General features: G+C 45.0%; 1 protein-coding gene across 2 annotated transcripts in view; it reads left to right on the top strand.

The window, feature by feature from the left end:
* Nucleotides 1-248: 248 nt before the first annotated feature.
* RHEB (Ras homolog, mTORC1 binding) overlaps nucleotides 249-19,948 on the top strand; it is a 260,875-nt gene continuing 241,175 nt past the window's right edge. Inside the window, exon 1 of one of the 2 annotated variants that reach the window (XM_078663214.1) lies at nucleotides 249-709. In XM_078663214.1, the coding sequence (XP_078519340.1) occupies nucleotides 658-709 (52 nt within the window). In that variant the 5' untranslated portion in view covers nucleotides 249-657. The remainder of the gene's footprint in view (nucleotides 710-19,948) is intronic. The other variant, XM_078663215.1, reaches the window with a different exon arrangement.

The following is a 19,948-nucleotide window of genomic DNA, read 5'->3' as shown; positions in this document are numbered from 1 at the left end:
AGAGCCGGTGAACAATCGTGCTCTAAAACAGGCAGTCGTCCAGTCAGTGATATATATATGTTTAGAAAGGGAACCGAGGGTCGCACTCTGAAGTTTCCACCAATCGGAGCTAGGCAGTCAACTATGCTCATGCCCTGTAGATTGAAGAGTCCAATCAGACTTTCTCAGCGTGTTAAATTGTCAAGTATAGCCATCCAATGTTTCGAGACGCTGCGTCTACACTAGGGCGTCTTTTGCACTGATTGGCTAATAGTCACCACAGCTCGTCCAATCGGAAGCTCTCCATTATGAATATTGAATTTCAGATTCCTGGGCGTGGAATGACGCAGCGGGTTTTCTTTTCGTACACTTTTATGCGAGAACCGCCCAAGTTCTAATATACGAATATTTATATACTTATGTGTAACCGAAGGAGAAGTGTTATCAACGCGAGTCACGAGCGCTGACGTCCAGAGTCGTGAGTAAAGTGTGTAAGAGGGAAGCGTGCTTAACTGGATCCGCTCACGTACTTCAGCAGTAGGGTCACACTCTTCGCCGACGAACAGGAATACTCCGGTGTGTTACCGACAGGCGAAGCGGGATTGATGCAGCACACTTAAACACCGAGGCTAGATCTGAAAGGGGGACAGCAGCTGGCGGTTCTCGGTGGGATTTAAGATGCCGCAGCCCAAGTCTCGAAAGGTCGCCATTCTGGGATACCGCTCTGTGGGTGAGTACAGCGCGCGCGTGGCCACAACCCGGGAGGACCGGTTGGTTGTAGTCGGTTTATGACGCAAGACGTGGGTGCGAGGCTGATTGTGACGTAAGTAGGTGACCGTGAGGTGGATTGCGACATTAAGGTGGCCACGCGGCCGATTCTAGTGCAGTTTGATGGGCGCGAGATGTGTTCTGGCACACAGTGAAGCAGCTCCAAATTAGATTGACAGTTCACGCCCGGTTGAGGTGTCTCCGGCAGTTTAGGTGCCCGAGTGGTTCCAGCTGTCAGCGGTGCCTCATTCTGTATGCTACCTCGATTTGCCTTTTCTATACATGTTATTTTGCAAGCGGCATCAGCATGTTTTAGCCGCCCACGAGTTTATCGACAGGCGCTGCGATAGTGTCTTGTATAAAACGACACGTAAATGCCCCTTCGCGTAGAGATGACCCTCAGTGAGGGGTGGGTGTCCCACTACTCCGGTACATTTGTAAACGTCAGGTTTTGGGCTACAACATTGTAGCGTGCAGCTTCTCACTGACTCGGTGTACCGGCCATCGCTCCTCACTTGCAGCCAGTCAGCCACCATTTTGCTTATTTCTTCGAAAGGAGCAGTTGCTAGAGCATATCAGCAAAATGTGAATGACATGAAATATGGGTATTTTTCGCATCGGGATTGCTTTTTAACCCCCAAAGTTGGCGTTTGTCCAGTTATGAAGCACATATGTCCTTATAACTTTGTACTTACAGTTATATCCTTCAAAAAAACGTTATTTATTTTCCCTTTATATCTTTTCACTCAGGTAACGTTAATTGTATGGTGTCCCTAGGCACCACGCCTGTGATATGTTCGTGTTTAATGTGCATTGACTATGTACTCGTAGAAACAAGTATATGCACATAGCTATTGTTAAGTTTTTCTTTATTACTTCTAAAGACAATGTCTGTTGAAAAGAAGGAGCTATTTGGCCACAATGCCTTTCTTTGTAATTTGCTGACATGGACTGCTTATTTTTAACTGCCATTGGGGATTAAACCGTAAAATATGCACTATGTGGCCAATATTCCTTTTCTAAAATCATTATTCTAAATTTGGTGTAAATGCTTCAGTTCACATGTACATTTTGAGACACGGGACTCCAAAGTCAAGCATATACTTTGTAAATGTAACATGCATAATGTGGTCTACATTTTGTCTCCTTGATATTTGCTGTTAGAGTTCTATAGCCTTCCTTGATGCAATTTAGTGCTATTTTAAATAGTAGAGAAGCTATCTACAACTAAGGTTTCCGATTGTACATATCCGTTTATATAAGTATATGGTATTTCTATAGCGAAAACTTAGCTAAAAGGCAGCAAAGACCAGCATACGGTCACATTTCTTTTCCCTTTATCTCTTCACTCAGGTAACATTAATTGTATTGTGTAGCTAGGCACCACATCTGTATGATATATTCGGCTTTAATGTGCAATAAAAATATACTGGAAGAAACAAGTATATTATTTATACACTCACACACCTATTGTTAAGTTTTTACCTTATTACTGATATCGACAATACCAGTTGAAAAGCAGTTTGGCCAAATGGCAGTTTTGTACTTTGGCAACATAAACTGTTTGTTTTCAACTGGACTTGGGGATTAACTCCTACCATTTGTACCATGTTGTCTTTATTCCTTCCCTAAAACCCTTATTCTAAATTTGGTATAAATACTTCAGCTCACCTGTACAGTTGGGGATATGGGACTCCAAAGTCTAGCATATACTTTGTAAATGTAACCTGCTTCCTTGACATTTGCTAATATAATATAGTTCTATACGCTTACTTGATGCGATGTATTAAGATCTTAAATAGTAGAGGCACAATCTACAACTAAGGCTTCCCATTGTACAAATCTGTTTAAGTATATGGTATTTCTAGACCACAAACCTAGCAAAATGGCAGCAAAGCACTGTACATGGTCAAATATTACCATAAAGTTAGTGAGTAATAGAGGAGACTGGGTTGTGGACTGTAAATGTAATGTGATGTAGTGCTCTTTAAGAGGGTAGTCTTCAACTCCTTTTCTAGATTGGATAAGCATTGGGGCGGTCCTGATGGACCCGCTATGGGGCTGGTAGGCACCTATTGTGCCCCCCCAAACATCCCTGCCCCATGTGGTGTCTACCAAACGGCGCAGGGATGTTTGAAAACCTATTTCCCAGTGGCAGTTTGTGCTGCAGGCCTTTTCCACTCACCAGGACAGAACCTGGCCATTGTCCCCCGCATTAAACTAGCCCGGATGGGCGGTCGTTCTTTCAGATACCTGGCAGCAAGGCTCTGGAATAAACTTCCAGCCCAGATACGCGGACTTAATGACCTGCTGTCCTTCAGAAAGGCCATAAAAACTCACTTCTTCTGTTAGTCATGTGATGTCTTCTGCAAACTTCCATCAGCAGCAGCCCCTTCTGAGGTACGAACAGCTTGCGCCGGGGCGCCCCTTTGCTGGGGCAGCCGTGCGCCATATAAATACATATAACATAACATAACATAACCACACAAGCTGCCATTAGGATGTGGATGTTTCCGACCGCTCCTATATGGTTGGTCGGGCCCAGACCACAACGGTGTCCAACATCATAATTGGGCCCTAAAGTTTACTCATCCTTATTTTTTGTTTTTAAAAAACATTCACACCAAACAAACAAAAAGAAACTTTTAATATAAATACATAATTAAACGTCTTCATCAAGGAAAAATGTAATACTAGAATAATTCCTGCCAACAGATCATGAACCTTGGGCTCTTTCCTGAACCTCTGAGATCTGCCTACTGTAGCAGGGATTCTGCTCCTACACATAACTGTGTATAGAGACTTAGGACCTCAGTGAATTAGGGTGTACCAAAACCCACCTTAGTACCCAAACCCCCAACCAGACTAGCAATCAGTGACTCATTGGTTCTTCGTCCTATAGCAAAAACACCAATGATTAGTCAACCCAGAACATGCGACTTAGGTTACCTCAGGTAAGGTGGCTAACAAGAGCATTCTTTCGTTAGTCTTACACCAGTCCAAAACAAGGAGTAAATAGAGACACGTGCAAGTTTGAAATGTTTATTTCTAACGCCGTGTTCTCATGTGCATTACCTTAGATAGTGCAAGCAAACATATTATGAGAAACAAGGTTGTCAGCATTGTTACTATTCCATAAAATACAAAGGGAGAAAGCATCTTGTATTGCTAACGGGAAACAGGTTTAAAATATACCTATATTTCACCCTCCCTAGTTAGTGAGTTAGTTTATAACTAATGAAGGTCTCATAGGATTACTTGGGCGGCCCCATACCTCTGGTACTCCGCAGAAGTGGATCACATCAAGTTCTGCACAAGTTGTCAGGATACGAATGTTCTCCAACCTTGTCTGATCTTGCCTGCACAGTGCATTATTAAACGCGCCAGTATCAGAGGTGGCCACAGCTGCATATGTGTTGTGACTAGAACGTGCGAGGATCATTCCGAATAACAGACACAGTGTCCAAGATAACCTTGACAGTCTTGCCTCTCCATGTGCAGACTAAACTAGCGAGGCAGTTTAGAAATGTAGCATAACAAGCTATTCTCACGTGAAGCAAAATACTCAGCCTTCTCTAAACAATATCGCAAGTGCGTGTCGTGTGCAAAGCAGAGCAGGAAAGCAAAAATGGCGTTTAAGCTTCTAATGAACCCATGCTAACTTAACACTGTGTGAATGTAAGGCTCGTCCTCACTACACACTCCCTTGATCGAAGCACGTGATATAAACGTGGGCGATTTAGGAACGCAGAGACCAAGCCTGAAAAGCAGAGTCAAGTTCAAATGTGCCAAAAAAATACATAATTATTCGCTGTCTGATAGAAAGCAATAGCTAAAAAATAGAGAATAGGTATAAAAATAAAGTCTCATTCCAACAGCGTATACGCACAGTATGGTGCAACAGCCTCCAATAGGAAGTCATTTTCCTCATCTGAAAAATTTCAGCCATCCAATCCAATAGTGGGAATGAGCATACATGTTCCTCAACGATCGGAGCCTTTAGTACCATCAGAGGAAAACTCGGATCATCTTCAATATAACTACGTGCCAAGAAGTCATGCGCCGCTGCAAAAACATTCCAACGCCCCATTATTCCATGTATCGCTGCCACAGCCATAATCCCGCCGCCAGAACAGAGCAAGTCATGAACCACTAAGGGGCTCATCAGCTGGTCATAATCCGCGTTGGGAGACACTGTACCGCAGAGACACAAATCCAGGGCCCAGTCGAAATCGCAGCTCAGGCAATGGAAGACAGGCTGAATGCATGTGAAAAAGGAGAATTGAAACGATAATGCATAAGCTGCACTCAATGTCGCTAGAGGCAGTGCTCCATAGCAACTAAGCATTCGGTCGCGGAGCAGGAATAGCCGGAACATAGCGTCGGGTGCTGCAGGATGTGCATCCATTTTTAAGCAAACAAAGCAAGAGCAGCACACCAGCAACTAATGCGAGCATTAATGGAAATCCACCAAAGAGGCTGGAAAAAAGCGAATAAAAAAATTCAGGGAACACACCAAAAATAGTTTGAAAAGAAGTCACAAGGCCACTGCTTATGACTTTAAAAAAGTGTGCTAGGAGGATCTTCGCGCGCATCCGAGATGGCCGCGTGAGCACAGGGCTCCCGAGGACCCTCGTTGCCTCCCGCATTTATCCTGATTTGATGGAAGATCATTGAAGAGATAACCCGGCTGATGTACTAGCAGGTTTTTGGGTCGAAATCGGACGCAGGGTCCCCGAGCTTCTCCGTCTTGAAGTTTGCGGCCTTCTCCATGGAACAGCCTGGACCTTGAGTTGAAGCAGTGCCCAGGTCGTAATTTAACAACAGCGGCTTGAGGGGATCAGACCACAGCATCGCTTCACTTTCGGTTTCGTTTCTCCAGCGCACTGCCTCATGTATGCGGTGTGTCTGTTGATCGGACGAGCCCCGATGCCAGCTTATTGAGTTTCGAGCGGGCGACTGATTGGCTGTGGTCTCCACTTGGCTCAACTTTGCCTCCTGTATTCTCGTGTGTGAATTTCGAGGAGCCATTTGAATCAGATCCCAAGCCTCCCTCCGGGGCACCCGACTCGCCATGACGGGCAAGCCTGAGGGTGAGAAACGGAAGGTCAAGACCACTATCCGTGGGGGTTCATCCCAGACGAATGTCATGGATCGCTATACGCTTTCTAAAGGATCCCCTGGTGGCGCACCTAAGACCCGGGAGGAGGTTGTCGACGATCCTGCTGTGTTGGCGGACTTAACACTACAAGACGTGATGGGCGCCATTGCTGGTATTCAGTCTTCTATTGTCCAACAGTATGAAGCCTTGGCTCTGAAGTTGGACACGGTGGCTATTGATGTCAACCTCATTCGAACTGACTTGGCTAAGACGAATGAGAAAGTGAAGTAATTAGACCTAAAGACATCCAGCCTTACTACGGACGTGTCCGACTTGCAAACAGAAGTGCGCAATCTCAGATCTGCTAATGACTTTTTTGCTCGTCGCTTGGAGGATTTTGAAGGCAGTGCACGGCGCAATAACGTGCGTATTATTGGGGTCCCGGAAGATTCTAGTTCACTCGCCACTGATCTTCGAGTGGAGGACCTCATTCTTAATCATCTGGCACCAAAGGGCCTGAGCAAATTCTTTGCCATCGAACGTGCGCACAGAGTGCCAGGGGGGCAGGCGAAGCCCGGTCTTTCCCCCCCCCCCGTCCGATTATTGCACGGATCTTCAACTTTAGAGATCGCGACGCCATTTTGCAGGCGGCACGGACAAGCGGCCCTACGCAGTTCGAGAACGCCGCTGTGAATTTTTATCCGGACTTTTCTCAATCGGTCCAGAAACAACGTATGGGATTTCAAGGTGTGAAACAGCGACTAAGAGACATGGAACTAAAATATGCTATGTTATTCCCGGCCCGACTGCGTGTTGAATATGACAATCGAACATTTTTCTTTGTCAGGCCTGAGGAAGTGAGTGATTGGTTGGACACTTTGCCGACTCGCCATGCCGGCCAGGAACATGCTGGTGGTACTGAAGGGGGACTGATGGACCAAGAATGATTATGGTGCCTGTGTCCGGAACACTATTCAACGTGATCGGCCGGTGCTCACTGACTTTTTTTGATCATTCCATTCGTCTCTTCGGAGGTAGTGGGGATGGCGGGACCTTTTCCTCCTCTGGGGTTTTCTTTGTGTAGATTAGTTCTCTGTTTATAATTGCTAGGGCGACAGGCACACTGCAAATTGGAGTGGCTTTTGAGTCGGTGCAGGGTGGGGGGGGAGTTGTGTCAGGAACCTTGGGGGGAGGGAGGGAGATGTTCTGGGATTGTTTGTTTTTTCTTCTTCAAGGCAAGGTACTTTCACTATCTTTGACATTGGTGTGATGCTCGTTTTGCGATGGGAGTTTGAGGATCTGGATGGGGGTAGAGGGTTGAGGGTATTATGCTGGAATGTGAATGGGTTGGGTGATCGCATAAAGAGAGGGGTGGTTATGCAGCTGTTACGGCGCCTTTCGCCTGATGTCGTTCTGCTACAAGAGACACATTTGATAGGAAACACTTGTCACGCTCTTAATAGACGGTGTTATCGTCTTGCTGCCCATTCTGGATTTACATCTAGTTCTAGAGGAGTGGGTATTCTGCTCAGGGTTTCCCTCCCCCTCGAGGTTGATGATGTGATCCTCGATGCCAGGGGTCGATATGTTGCACTTGTCGGGCGGTGGGAGGGAAAATCGATCTAGTTGGTGTCAGTTTATGTTCCCCCGGGCTTGCAATCCACGACATTTACGGACCTGGGGCGGATGGTTCTGGGTCTCCCGGAGGGTGTTTTGATACTGGGTGATGATTTTAACTCCGTCATTTCCGGCAGGATGGACCGCTCCCCCCCCCCGGAGTTCTTCCAACTGCGCAATCCTGGTTGGGCGACTTCCTGGAAACATTGGGTCTCATAGACTGTTGGAGACTAATGCATCCAGAGCAAACACAGTTTACTTTCCACTCGGGAGCTCATGGCAGTCTTTCTAGATTAGATTATATCCTGATACCGGCGGCACTGTCCCCCTCGATTGGAGAGATTAGACACCTGGCCCGGGGTATATCGGACCATTCCCCTATTTGGTTTCATTTTACTCTTAGCATCGGGGCCGAAGGCAGGGTGGCTCCGATTAACCCCTGGTATCTCCTCAACCCTAGGACACGCGCTGAATTGATTAAATCATTTGATCTGTATTTTACTGAAAATGCTGGTTCTGTATCCTCACCTGTCTCGTTGTGGGAAGCTTTTAAGACCGTGATCAGGGGACAGGCATTGTCTTTGGTGGGGTGTGCCAAGAAATGTAAGAATGAGGCGATTGTTCAGCTCGAAACTGAAATCCACAGACCTGGAGACGGCATTGGAGCGGGGGGTGTCTCGAGAAGCTTTACATGTCCTCCGCCATAAACAATTAGAATATAAAACTTTGGTTACTGATGCGGCAATGACGATGAGTAGGGAACAGCAGGGACGGCTCTACGATGTGGGTGATAAAGCAGGAAAATTGATTGCCTGGCTGGACAGAAGGGAGAGAGCGAATCGAGTGATTCCGGTGATTGAGACATGCGGTGGTGTGAGTGTAACTGATCCTGTTGGAATTGTTGAATGCTTTGCGGATTATTTTCGAGAGGTCTATGCCTCGGTGTCCGACAGGCCTGAAGAGGATTCGCACTTGTTTCTTCGGGACATAGCGCTCCCATGTTTATCGGAACGTGATTGCTTGGATGCCACGCCCTCGGTGGATGAAGTGGCTCTCGCGCTGCGCTCCCTCCGCTCCGGCAAGGCTCTGGGTCCCAATGGCCTTCCTGTGGAACTGTATAAGTTACGCCCTGATACTTTAGCTCCCTATCTCCGTGATATGTTTCTGGCTGCGCGAGATAATGGCTCCCTCCCCAGAGATCAGCGTCTTGCGACCATTGTGGTGATCCATAAGGAGGGTAAACCACGAGATCGCTGCTCGTCTTATATACCCATTTCGCTCTTAAATGCGGAGCCCAAGATCCTCGCCAAATTGCTTGCTAATCGTCTGATTACGGTTATCGGCGACCTGATACATCCGGATCAATCGGGTTTTATCCCGCACCGTAACACGGCATTATATCTGCGACGTCTGCATGGTGTTCTCGCGAGGGCCTCGACGCTGCGTGAACCGGCCATCTTGGCGTCCCTGGACGCCACGATGGCCTTTAATACAATCGAGTGGTCTTATCTCTGGGCGGTACTCGCCAAGTTTGGATTCGGCGCGGGTTTTATTAGTTGGGTCAAACTCCTGTATGAAACACCACTAGCCCAGGTGGTGGTTAATGGCCGCGTCTCCGTGCCTTTTACTCTTGGGAGGGGCACGCGACATGGTTGTCCGTTGTCCCCGCTCCTTTTCGCTCTGGCGTTGGAGCCTCTTGCCGCTTGGCTACGGTGGGAACCTTCAATGAAGGGTATACGCTGGACGCCGGAATTTGAGTATCGCATTTCCTTATACGCAGATGATATTTTATTGTACCTTACATCTCCCCAAAAATCGCTCAATGTGTTGTTTGACGTACTTACCTCCTTCGGGAAGAACTCGGGCCTCATCATTAATTGGTCGAAATCCTACATTTATGTACTTGCGGGTGATGTCCCTCGTTTGCCGCGGGGCTGTCCCATCCAGTTGTCACAGTCTGGCTTTAAGTACTTGGGTGTGTTTATCTCGATGGATCCGGCGGTTTGCTATGAACGTAATTTGCTCCCCCCACTCCAACGGTTACGCTCCGATGTAGCGCGTTGGCGTAAATTACCGTTGTCTCCCCTAGGACGTGCGGCCCTTTTTAAGATGATGTCCTTACCGCGGTTCCTATATGCCCTCCAGAATAGTTGTGATGTCATCCCGTCGAAATATTTTCGGGAAGTAGAATCGTTGCAGAGGCAACTAATATGGGACGGACGTTCGCGTATAGCTCTTCCGAAATTGACACTCCCCTGGTATGATGGCGGTATAGCGCTCCCGGATATTCGTAGGTATTATTGGGCTTCCCACCTTGCTGCTATCAACCACGGAATGTATGGCCCGGCGTTGAATCCAGCATTTGAAATGGACAAGTGGCTGCTCCCGGGTGGTGATTACTATAAGGCACTTTACTCGAGATCCTCCCGTTCACAACTCACCGGACCTACCGCTATAGCTGTGCGGGTATGGCATAGCGCAACGGCGGCTATGGGCTGGAGTGATAAATTAACGGGTGCGACACCGCTCTATGCCTCTGCGAAACTGGGTGGCCTATGGAGGACGAAGGGATTTGATAAGTGGGACATGATCGGTATTGGTAAAGTGCGTGATCTCTGGGTCAAAGGAAAGGTTAAGGCCTTCTCGGGACTGCAAATAGAGTATAAGCTGAGTGACAGGGAAAGATTTAGTTACATCCAGGTACGTCATGCTCTGAACTCTGTGTTGCCAGTGGGTAGTGCTATTCCGGATTCCTCTCCCCTCGAAAATCGTATACTAGATGGCTATGTGCCGGATAGTACTATCTCACTGTTCTATAAGAAAATGATTAATGACCGATCGAGTGTGCTCGATCGCCTCCGTGAGGCCTGGATTGCTGATGGTATTGAACTGGATGACGAGGACTGGCAGTCAGCGATCTCCTCTCCCAAGGAGGTGGCGATTCCGGCCCGCCTCAGTCTGGTCCAACTCAAGATCCTCCACAGAATCTATGTCACTGGTCCCCGTCTGATTCATATGGGTTTCTCTACGGATGGCATGTGTCGGCGTGGGTGTGGTCTCCTTGGCACCTATCTCCATATCATATGGGAATGCCCTGAGGTGGTGCGATTCTGGAAACGTATACATGAGATTATGGACGATGTCACGGGTGTTGTGGTGATGCCGGAAGCCCGACAATGTTTATTGAATGTATGGGGTCCGAATGACTATGACGTATCGCAGCTTCGGTGGGTGACTCTGGCCAATATGGTTGCGAAGAGGGATATTGCTCAGTTGTGGGGATCCCCAAGGCCGCCTACAGTGACTGCTTGGAAAGAGAGTCTGGACTGGTGCATGTTCCGAGAGAAAACAGTGTATATCGCAAGAGGCAGGCCCAAAAAATGGGGGAAGATTTGGAACCCTTGGAACTCATACCGTGGAGATATTTGTACGCCCCCGCTCGCCTCTATCCCGAGTCCTTCCCAGTCGCCCTGACCTACATCCCTTCCAGCTGTGGTATATTGTGCTGTTCGTATGCAATTCTGCCTCTGCCTCCCTCCCCTCATCTGTATTCAAAGACTTTTTTCTCCTGCTATCGTGTATCTCCCGTTCTCCTTGAGCACAGACCTAATGGCTGTATTGTTACTGTACTGCCTTGCTTGTTTGTTTGATGTTTTGTTTCTTTGTGTCATAAATAATTAAAAGTTACAAAAAAAACCCGTAGTCGAGGACTCATTAAAGATTGTGTGAACTAACCCCCCAAAATGCAAGGGCAGGTCAGTATTTAATAACGCATGCACTTCAGCGCGGGTATTTGCCTCGTGAAGGACAAATGTTTCTCTAGTTGATGTAAGAGCGACCTCTTTTTGATACAATAGCGCTCTTACACGACTCATTTGGTTGAACTCTGCTTTTAAGTTCGGAATCGACGGCCAGATGGGAACATCCAGTTTCCCATGCGGAGGAGGAAACAGAACATTTTTACAGCAAATTACACGCTCCGTAACCACATAAGCGATACCGGACAACATCCCACAACAATCCGCATTATTTAACAGTAAATAACTCCTGTTTGCCAGTAAAGTGAACGTTGGTATGATAGCAGGTGTCGGAGTGCCTTTCAAAGTACAGGCCAAAATAGGGGCCTCCTGATTACAAGAGCCATGCAATTGTATGTGTCTACAAATTAAAGAGTGATCTGGCGCTGTTGTGCAATCCTCACCATTCAAATAAACTTCTTTTCCCTCCCTCAGACACCTATAGGTAAATGTTAGTGACCAAGCTTCATGGAGATAAGTGCTGCCTAAGGGTTCATATCTGCCTATAGCATAGCACTTCATGCAAGCTTCAAATTTAAACAGGCTGAAAGGTAACGTTATCATTCCGTGGATAAGCCACACAGCAGAATGTGTCTCGGCCACAGAAAATGGCAAGGGTTCAAGTTTTTCAATATGCAACATAGAAAACGTGGCATCTTTCATTAACATGAATTGCTGTTTGTCAGTCAAATTAAAAGGTGCAAATAACGATGACGTATTCATGTAATCCCAAGGAACTCGTCCTGCCTTTAACGTTTGTAATGTCCAAGCAAACTGCATTATAGAACGCAATTGATTTTGACCATGGAACAAAACAGAAACATCGTCTTGCACTATAGCAACAACAGACAATACAATATTATCTGAAGTGTAAATGCGGGAAGAAAGGGTATTAATGCTATTATCTACAACAGCAAGCACCTTTTTCTAAATTAGCTTGATCTATAGCTCTCAACCTCGAATCAGCTTCAATCTGGGACAGTTTCCAAACTTTGTTGTAAATAGCATATACCCATCTTTTGGATCTGCCAGTTGCAGGGCCTTTAATAAAGTAATTCAGGTCAACATCGTCAGTCAGTTTAGACAGGTGAAGTTTAACTGACGCTAAAGTGGAGTGTTTGTACCAAGTCTGACATAGCTTGCCCACAGAATAAGTAGTGACCGAATGGTCACTCACAAAACGGGGAACCACCCTAACCTGTGTGTAGCCACGGGCCAAACCCAGAAACCGAAGCTGGCAGGAATCAGCACTTTTGTGCCACAACAACCAACCCTCAGGATCCAAACTAGAGATGTTAAAGGAAGAATTCAGCATTAACGCTTGCAATTCTCTAATAGAGATTTTAGAGTAATTATCCCAGCCGGGATACTCTTCCAACTCAGGAAAAGAAGTTGCATTTAATTTTTTAGGAGTCGCCAATCCAAAGCAGGTGGGTTGTGAAATAGTCTAATTCAAAAACATATGGTTCGGAATGAGACATGCACGATGCAAAGCCTCTGTGCCCTGCACTTGCCAGCTTTTAGAACCCCAAACAGATTTAAGATCAATAACATCTTTCCACAGCTCATAGCCCCCTGGAGCCAATTGGTCAAGAAAGGACTTGGAATATAATAATTTGGTGTGGGTCAGTCTAACTTTGGAAGAGGACTTTTCAGTCATCTTAAAATAAAATGCATTAGGATTTGTTTGATTAAAATCAGTCAAATATGTGAATCTCCTTAAAAGAGATGTGGAGTTCCCTTCTATAGGAGCTGGGCAGTGTTCCCATTGGGTATAATTCACCATATTCCTTCTTGTGCTCACCTTGTGCAGGTAGTGATTTCCAAATTGTTGGTAACAATACAAATCACCATAGTTAGCAGAATTCAAACATAAATCTTCAGCATCAAAAGCAGCATAATATTTCAAATCTGAAAACAAAGCCTCAACGGCCTGAACATCCCAATCATCAGCATGTATATTCAGCTTAATTACATCCCCCATGGAAACCCTTAGTACATTTGGGACATTAATGACTTCAGTCGGACCATGAATCTGGAACTTCACCGCATCCCAAACAATTCCGTCTAAAACTTTTGGCAGCGCGCCAAATTTTATACAATAGGTTGCGCATTTGTTAGAGTTGGAGTTATTGTCATTTTTTACCTAGACATGTTCCAGTCCATATGTGGCCAAAAGATGACCTCTATTGGCCACGTATGGTACTGCACCTTGCAAAATGGCTCGGTAAAAAAAAGCCTTGGCATTTATAATGCCAATAACTCCAACTCTAACATATGCAAGACCTGTTGCATTTGCAATGCTTGTTTAACTAGTAATCACGTTAGGGACTTTGTTCACCATTGTTTTCAGTGGCTTCGTGCGTGCCTTTTTTTGCTCTCTGCTTCACATTACTTTTCACTGCCTCATCCCTCCTACCAGTCTCTGATTCACATCCCTCTCTCTCCATCTCACCCTTTTTTTTCTCTGCCTCCGCTGCTTCGCTCTCTGCCTGGGTCAGTTTCAAACTCCGATTGAGCGCGCACTCCACCATCGCCCCGTGCCCAAGCATGGATCTTCTTGCAGGCTCCCATGTTCTTTGTTCACTCTCCAGTCCCCCAGGGATCAAAGCAGGCATTCACATTTGTGTGCCTTTGTGGTGCAGAGGGATTCCTCAAGACCGGCGCTCATGTATCACAAAAACAAATCATGAAAAGTTGAAGAAAGAATATTGATATAAGTGTACAATTTAGCAATGTATACAACTTTTATCAAGACCATGATATAAAAAGATAATATAATCTTAGACTAATGGTGCGCACACGTGTAAAAGTTGAGCAGTCTTTAATGGTGCCCATGCGCTTGGTTTTATTTCTCTCCTGCTCGTGTTCATTCGGTGCCGTATTTCATTGTGACTTATCTCATCCCCCACCCCACCCCTGCAGTGCGTGGCGCACAAACAAGCTGGACTGCCTTCTCTAATCGTAGTATGAAAAAAATATATTTCCTTGTTTACTCTGGTAGTGTCGCACTGCAGTTTGGGCTTTTTTAGGGCTTCTTTCGGCAGTGGGTGAGTCAGTTGATCGACAATGCCTGGCTTCTCTGGGCATGCTCCGTGTCTCCTCATATCCCTTGTACTGCTGCTGCTCGCTGCAGTGATTTCTAGAGACCATGCTGCTGGATTTCTGCCTGCTTACCAAGAGGGAAAAAACTGGCAGATTTAGCATTGGCCAAGTGTGCTTGGTGGGAAGTTTGGAAAAAGTTTCAGGTCCCGTAATCTTGTGCATGGACGGACCACCGAAAGAAGAATGCAGCCAACTAGGATTTGGTAGTAAGTACTAGGATCCCTCACAACGGGCCCGAAGCTGGTGTCATTTAACCATCACTCTGGTCACGGGGTGTTTTAAGGTCTAAACCGGGGAGCCTTGTATTTTTAGTCATCTCTTTGTACTTGATGACAACCTTTCACCCAGCCCACTTCTAGTTAAGAGGGTTAGAAGATCTTTAGATAAACAAATATAAGCAACAGCTATGTGTGGTTTGTAATGCTCATGTGATCCATCCTCCAATTAAATGCATCTCGCATTGCAACAAAATAATCACATAAGCCCAACCATTCCATTTTTTGTTGTTAATTGTGTACCACCTTTAACTGTGTGATTCGCAAGGTTTCCATTGGTTGTTAGATTTGTTGTAATTTTTGCAGTCTGTGATCACAATTTATATTTTGAATGTTATTTTAATTATCTGAAATGTTCTAAATATCTAGAAATCCCCTCTTGCATAGATTGTTCTGTAGAACTCTAACACAATCCCAAGCTCTTATACCTATCACCACTCTTCATGGAAGAGTCCATGGTGGGCTGCTACTTCCACCACTTATTGAAGAAAATTATACCATTTTCATTCTCCCCTTAAATGTGTTACTTTATGCGACCCTCAACCTTGGGAAGATTTAGGAATAATTTTTACAGTAAGGTTGGTGTACATAACTGGTGAAAATCACTTTCCAATTGCTTCCTTTCCGTCTTTGTAAAGGGCAAATGCGTTTAAAGGGGACTACCACTCCCCGGGGCTTTATGTATTGTGGGAGGGGCGAATCTTGCAGTGTCCCGGGGTGCCCATCCCGCCCTCCCATAGCAAGGAAATCTGTTCTTTCAAAATGTGATATGGACTCCAATAGAAGTTGGGTAGGTAATCGGCAAAACAAAAATGAAAATAAGTGTTCAAAATTAGATTGATGTGACTAAATAAGGTCAAACATTACAAATTAAGGTAATACTTGGCAATATTTTTTAATTTGCACGTCTGCAGTGTGTCTGATATATTCCGCCTCTCTTATAGGCCTGCTTTAAAGAGGGTGTCTGTAAGCGAGTGCCAACTGCGTCAAATTTATAGTATGGATCAACAGGTCTTTAAAATGATTCAGAGATGAGACAGTATTAGGTGAGAGATCACGTCATTATGCAGGACAATATTCTTTGGGGCTTATTTATAAGCCCCTTGCGCCACTTTTGCATTACTTTTCTCATGTGAAAAGTGACGGAAAAGTGGAGCAAGGGGCTTGTAAATAAGCCCCTTTATTTCTAACGCATTTAATCGGGGGCATTGTGTATCTAGGCCTCTGCTTACCTTGTGTAAACACTGTGACCAACAGAGTTCACAACTTGAACTCCACTTTGGTTCTACACTGGAAAGTAATAAAATCAGCCGTGATTTTTATATCGGCAGAGTGGATAGCACAGTCCATATCTTTAAAAGAGAAAGAGAAACAATGTGAGAGGGAGTGAGGGAGAGAGAGAGCGAAAAAACAACATTAAAAGTGTGAGAGAGAGAAAGTTCAACATGGAGCAGTTAATACTGGATAAAATCTTCGTAGCTCACCTTTTGCCTTCGTTGTGTGTCTAAGCACGTGCTGGTTCATAGTGCACCCTAGAGTTTAGTGATCTGAAAAATAGTATATAGAGTTAGTAATAGCATAGTACATACAACTGCACAAGTATATGTTTGCTTTATTTATTTGTACACTAAGGATAATGTATTTCATCAACTTCCACTGTAAGGAGGTGTCTGTGCGCTGTTTTTCTTCCAAAGTAGTATATCCCATGCACTCCCACTGCATAGCGGTGAGTTCTCAATATTGCGTATCTAGACTGTTGCATCCCATTGACTTGCAAACTCAGAGGCAGATTTACAAGCTCCTTGCGCCACTTTTCCCATGTTGAAAGTGAAACAAAACTGAACTGAAACAAAAGTGGCGCAAGGGACTTGTAAATCTGCCCCTCAGACTGTTGTAACCTATCTATTCTCACAGCTCGGAGGTAATTGTACATTCCTACGCAGTGAAGCTGCTGCACACTACCCACTCACTCCGTCCACAGATGACTTGTCGTTGTTTCGGAAACAAGCTTCTTTTCTCACCTTGTGCCATTGGCGTGATTCAAAGAGGGTGCACCACGTGTCGAAGCAGCCTTCTCAGACGTTATGATGGCCACGCATTATCGCAGAATGCACAAACGTAGAGCTTTGGAGGTGTTGGGGGGGGGGGGGGGGGAATGACTCCAATTTGTGAAACACAACCTGTAAGATAAAAAGTAAGTTAACATTGTGTGTCATTTCTTTATCAAAGGAGAGAGGAAGTGAGAGAGTGATTGCAAAGAATATTTGCAACTCACCTTTCTGTCACTGGTGTGTTTTTCACCTCATGCCAGAACAGAATACACCCTGAAACTCTACATCTAAAAAATAGTAAAAGAAAGATGTTATGATTGGTATTTGTTACTATGTTAATGTGGAGTAGAATTACATCGCCTTTTCAGACACCTTCCCTCCCGCATTTAAAAATAACTATTTGTACAGTTCTAACTTGTTTAATAGGCTTCGATTTAAAAAAAAATTACTATAGTAGTAATGTTTTTTTTGTTGTGAAAGCATGTGGTGCGAAGTGAAGCTCGTGGTTTCGATCATCACGAGCGTCGGACATTTGACCAATTATAAAAACGTTCCTGCTATTGGAAAAAAATATATAAATGCAATAAGATACAGTATATAGGAGTGCATACGCCTAAATCGCTGCGTGGCTTTTTTGTATCTAGTCTGCTGCACCCCATCGACTCTCCGCTGCGCAACTAGGCCTCACCGCTCACCTTTTCGTGGACAGGACACCTTCTACATCATGCAGTTCCGCTCTGTTACGAAGAAGTCTGACATATGGTGCTGACTCTTGATATTGCTATGGCTAACGACATACTCGTGCTCCCATCATCATCGCGGGTACCTCACCCGCTCAATCCTTGCGGTACCACTAAGTCAGTGACCAAAGAGGCCACGCACGTAGTGGTGGGCCCCCTTACTCGGTGGTTTGGGCCTACATGAGGCATCCGAACCACCAGGATGGGCCTTCACAGCGCTTGCGATGGGAGCAACTCTAAAATGGACGCGTGCCCCGTCTTTTTTATTGGTAGGGTCACGTGTGTAGTGTGACGCATGTGCTGGATGGGTGTGGTGTGGGTGTATACCAACCATGAGGGAGTGTGTGTATGCCGTTCTGACAACTAGACCTGGAAGTAAGAAATCAGTACAATGGAAATCTGGGCAATGTTTCATTTTTGGTTTTTCCTGGAAGCGTGACGTATGGCAGTGCTGTGCGAGGCTCTGAACCATGATTCCGGAGCTATGGGCATGATTCTGTCGTTAGCTATATGCAAAATCAAGTGATTCGGGTGTCCGTTTTGTAGTGCTGACGTCACCCGGGTCTTAAACGCAAATGTGTCATTATATCTGTAAAGTTCCTCAACTTGGCCAACGTGGAAGGTACGGGGTATCACTGACTCTATATTCATTCATAGTTGCATACATAAAAGATGTTGGACATGACGCATTTCTGTGATTATGAATGTTTTGTGTACATTCAGTGGAGTGTTGCAGCTGTAGTAGATTCAGATTCAGAAATCTTTATTCTAATTCCAAGAATTCATAAAAGCACATTCAACAATTTACAATAATATATCCTTATATAAAAACTTTGTTAAATCATGTCAGACAAATTGACAAGGTATCTTATCCAGGATGAAAGTCAGGGATTGTCCATCATTTTACGTGCTCTGGTGACGGTTCTCAAGAAAGTGCTTGTGCGAAAGACTATTTCTTCATTGTCCAAAGAAAACAGCATCTGATAGGATTCACTCAGGGAAAGAGGTCTATGTTTTTTTAAAAACAGAGTTAAAAACCAATTTACATATTTTAGATAATATTTACAAAAAAAGAAAAAATGCAAATCAGTTTGTGCGCTCACTTTCCATCACAAGGGCATGGTATATTTGCTATATTTACCTGGTAGCCTAAGGGAAAACATAACCGGAATCTAACACTTCCGTCTCTCAATCGGAATAAGAGGCTTCTTTCCCAGCTAATCATTGGCAAGGTAATATAAATTGGTAACGGGTACCTATACAATTCTTTGCCCATGTAGCTGGAGACTGAGGGTTTCTTGGATTGCTCTATAATCCTTTCTGATTTATAAAGTGCATTGAGTGCTTTTTTCAAGTCATTCTTATGGAATGAGTCGGCTCTACTTGGGTCTAAAAAGAGGCTACCTTTGTCAATGCTACATAAACTCTTATAGACCCCCGAGTGCCAAGGAATTTCCATTCCTCTCTCGCATTTAAGGCAATCATTTATAATATCTTGTGCAAAGGATTCAGATTTGTTCCTCCACACCGAGAGCCAGAACAAAGCAGGTCGAACGCTAATAAAATCACAAATAAAATTTATATTGAGTTCCATGTGGCAGATGTATTTGGGGGTAGAGAACACCCAGTAGCTTTCTACAGAATCTATTTTCTTCTTTCTGGATGCACTGGGTCTTAGCCAAGCACCATATCCCAGCCCCGTATGTGGCAACAGGGACACGTTGCAATTTAAAGATTTTTAAAATAGCTGGGATAGCACCTATTTTCTTCGGGCGTGGGAGACTTAAAATCGAGTTGATGGCCTTTGAGAACTTGCTCGCGGGGTGGGCCAAGTGCCCAGTCCACGAGCCGTTCGCAGCAAAGACCATCCCTAGATAGGGGAAAGTAACAGTAGAAATGAATCTGTCATTCCCTATCAATATAAAATTCAGCTGGCGTTTCCCCGGTCGGCATGACATGGTAAAAGATTTTTTTAAATTCACAGTTAAATCCAGCCCGTCCATGTTCTCAACAAAGGTTTTAACCAAGGTACGTAACGCGTTTGGTGTGCGGCCTATAAGCACCGCATCATCTGCATATAAGTGTACCTGTAGGGATTTACCGTTCATTATCGGGACGTCTGGTGTTGACTGTTTCAGGGAGTTACTCAGCCCATTAATATAAATAATAAAAAGCAGGGGTGCTAAAACGCACCCCTGTCTAACTCCCCTTCCTAACCTAATAGCACCTGAGACCTCCCCACCCATACCAATCCTGACTTGTGCCTTGAGGTCTGTGTGTAAAAATGCCGAAAAAATGTACCAGGGATTCATCCAGTCCGTGGTCCAACAAAATAGACCAGAGTTTAGACCTGTTAACTAAATCAAAGGCATATGATAGATCCATAAAAGCCAGATAAACAGAGGAAGATCGGGCAATGTTGTATTTACTGATAACCAGGTTAAGATTCAGACACTGTTCAGTTGTTCCGACCTTACTTCGAAAACCCAATTGGTATGGATCTAATATACCGCTT

The sequence above is a fragment of the Lissotriton helveticus genome, chromosome 10 (genome assembly GCF_964261635.1).
Source record: "Lissotriton helveticus chromosome 10, aLisHel1.1, whole genome shotgun sequence".
Classification (NCBI taxonomy): domain Eukaryota; kingdom Metazoa; phylum Chordata; class Amphibia; order Caudata; family Salamandridae; genus Lissotriton; species Lissotriton helveticus.
This window is presented reverse-complemented; position numbering and strand designations above follow the sequence as displayed.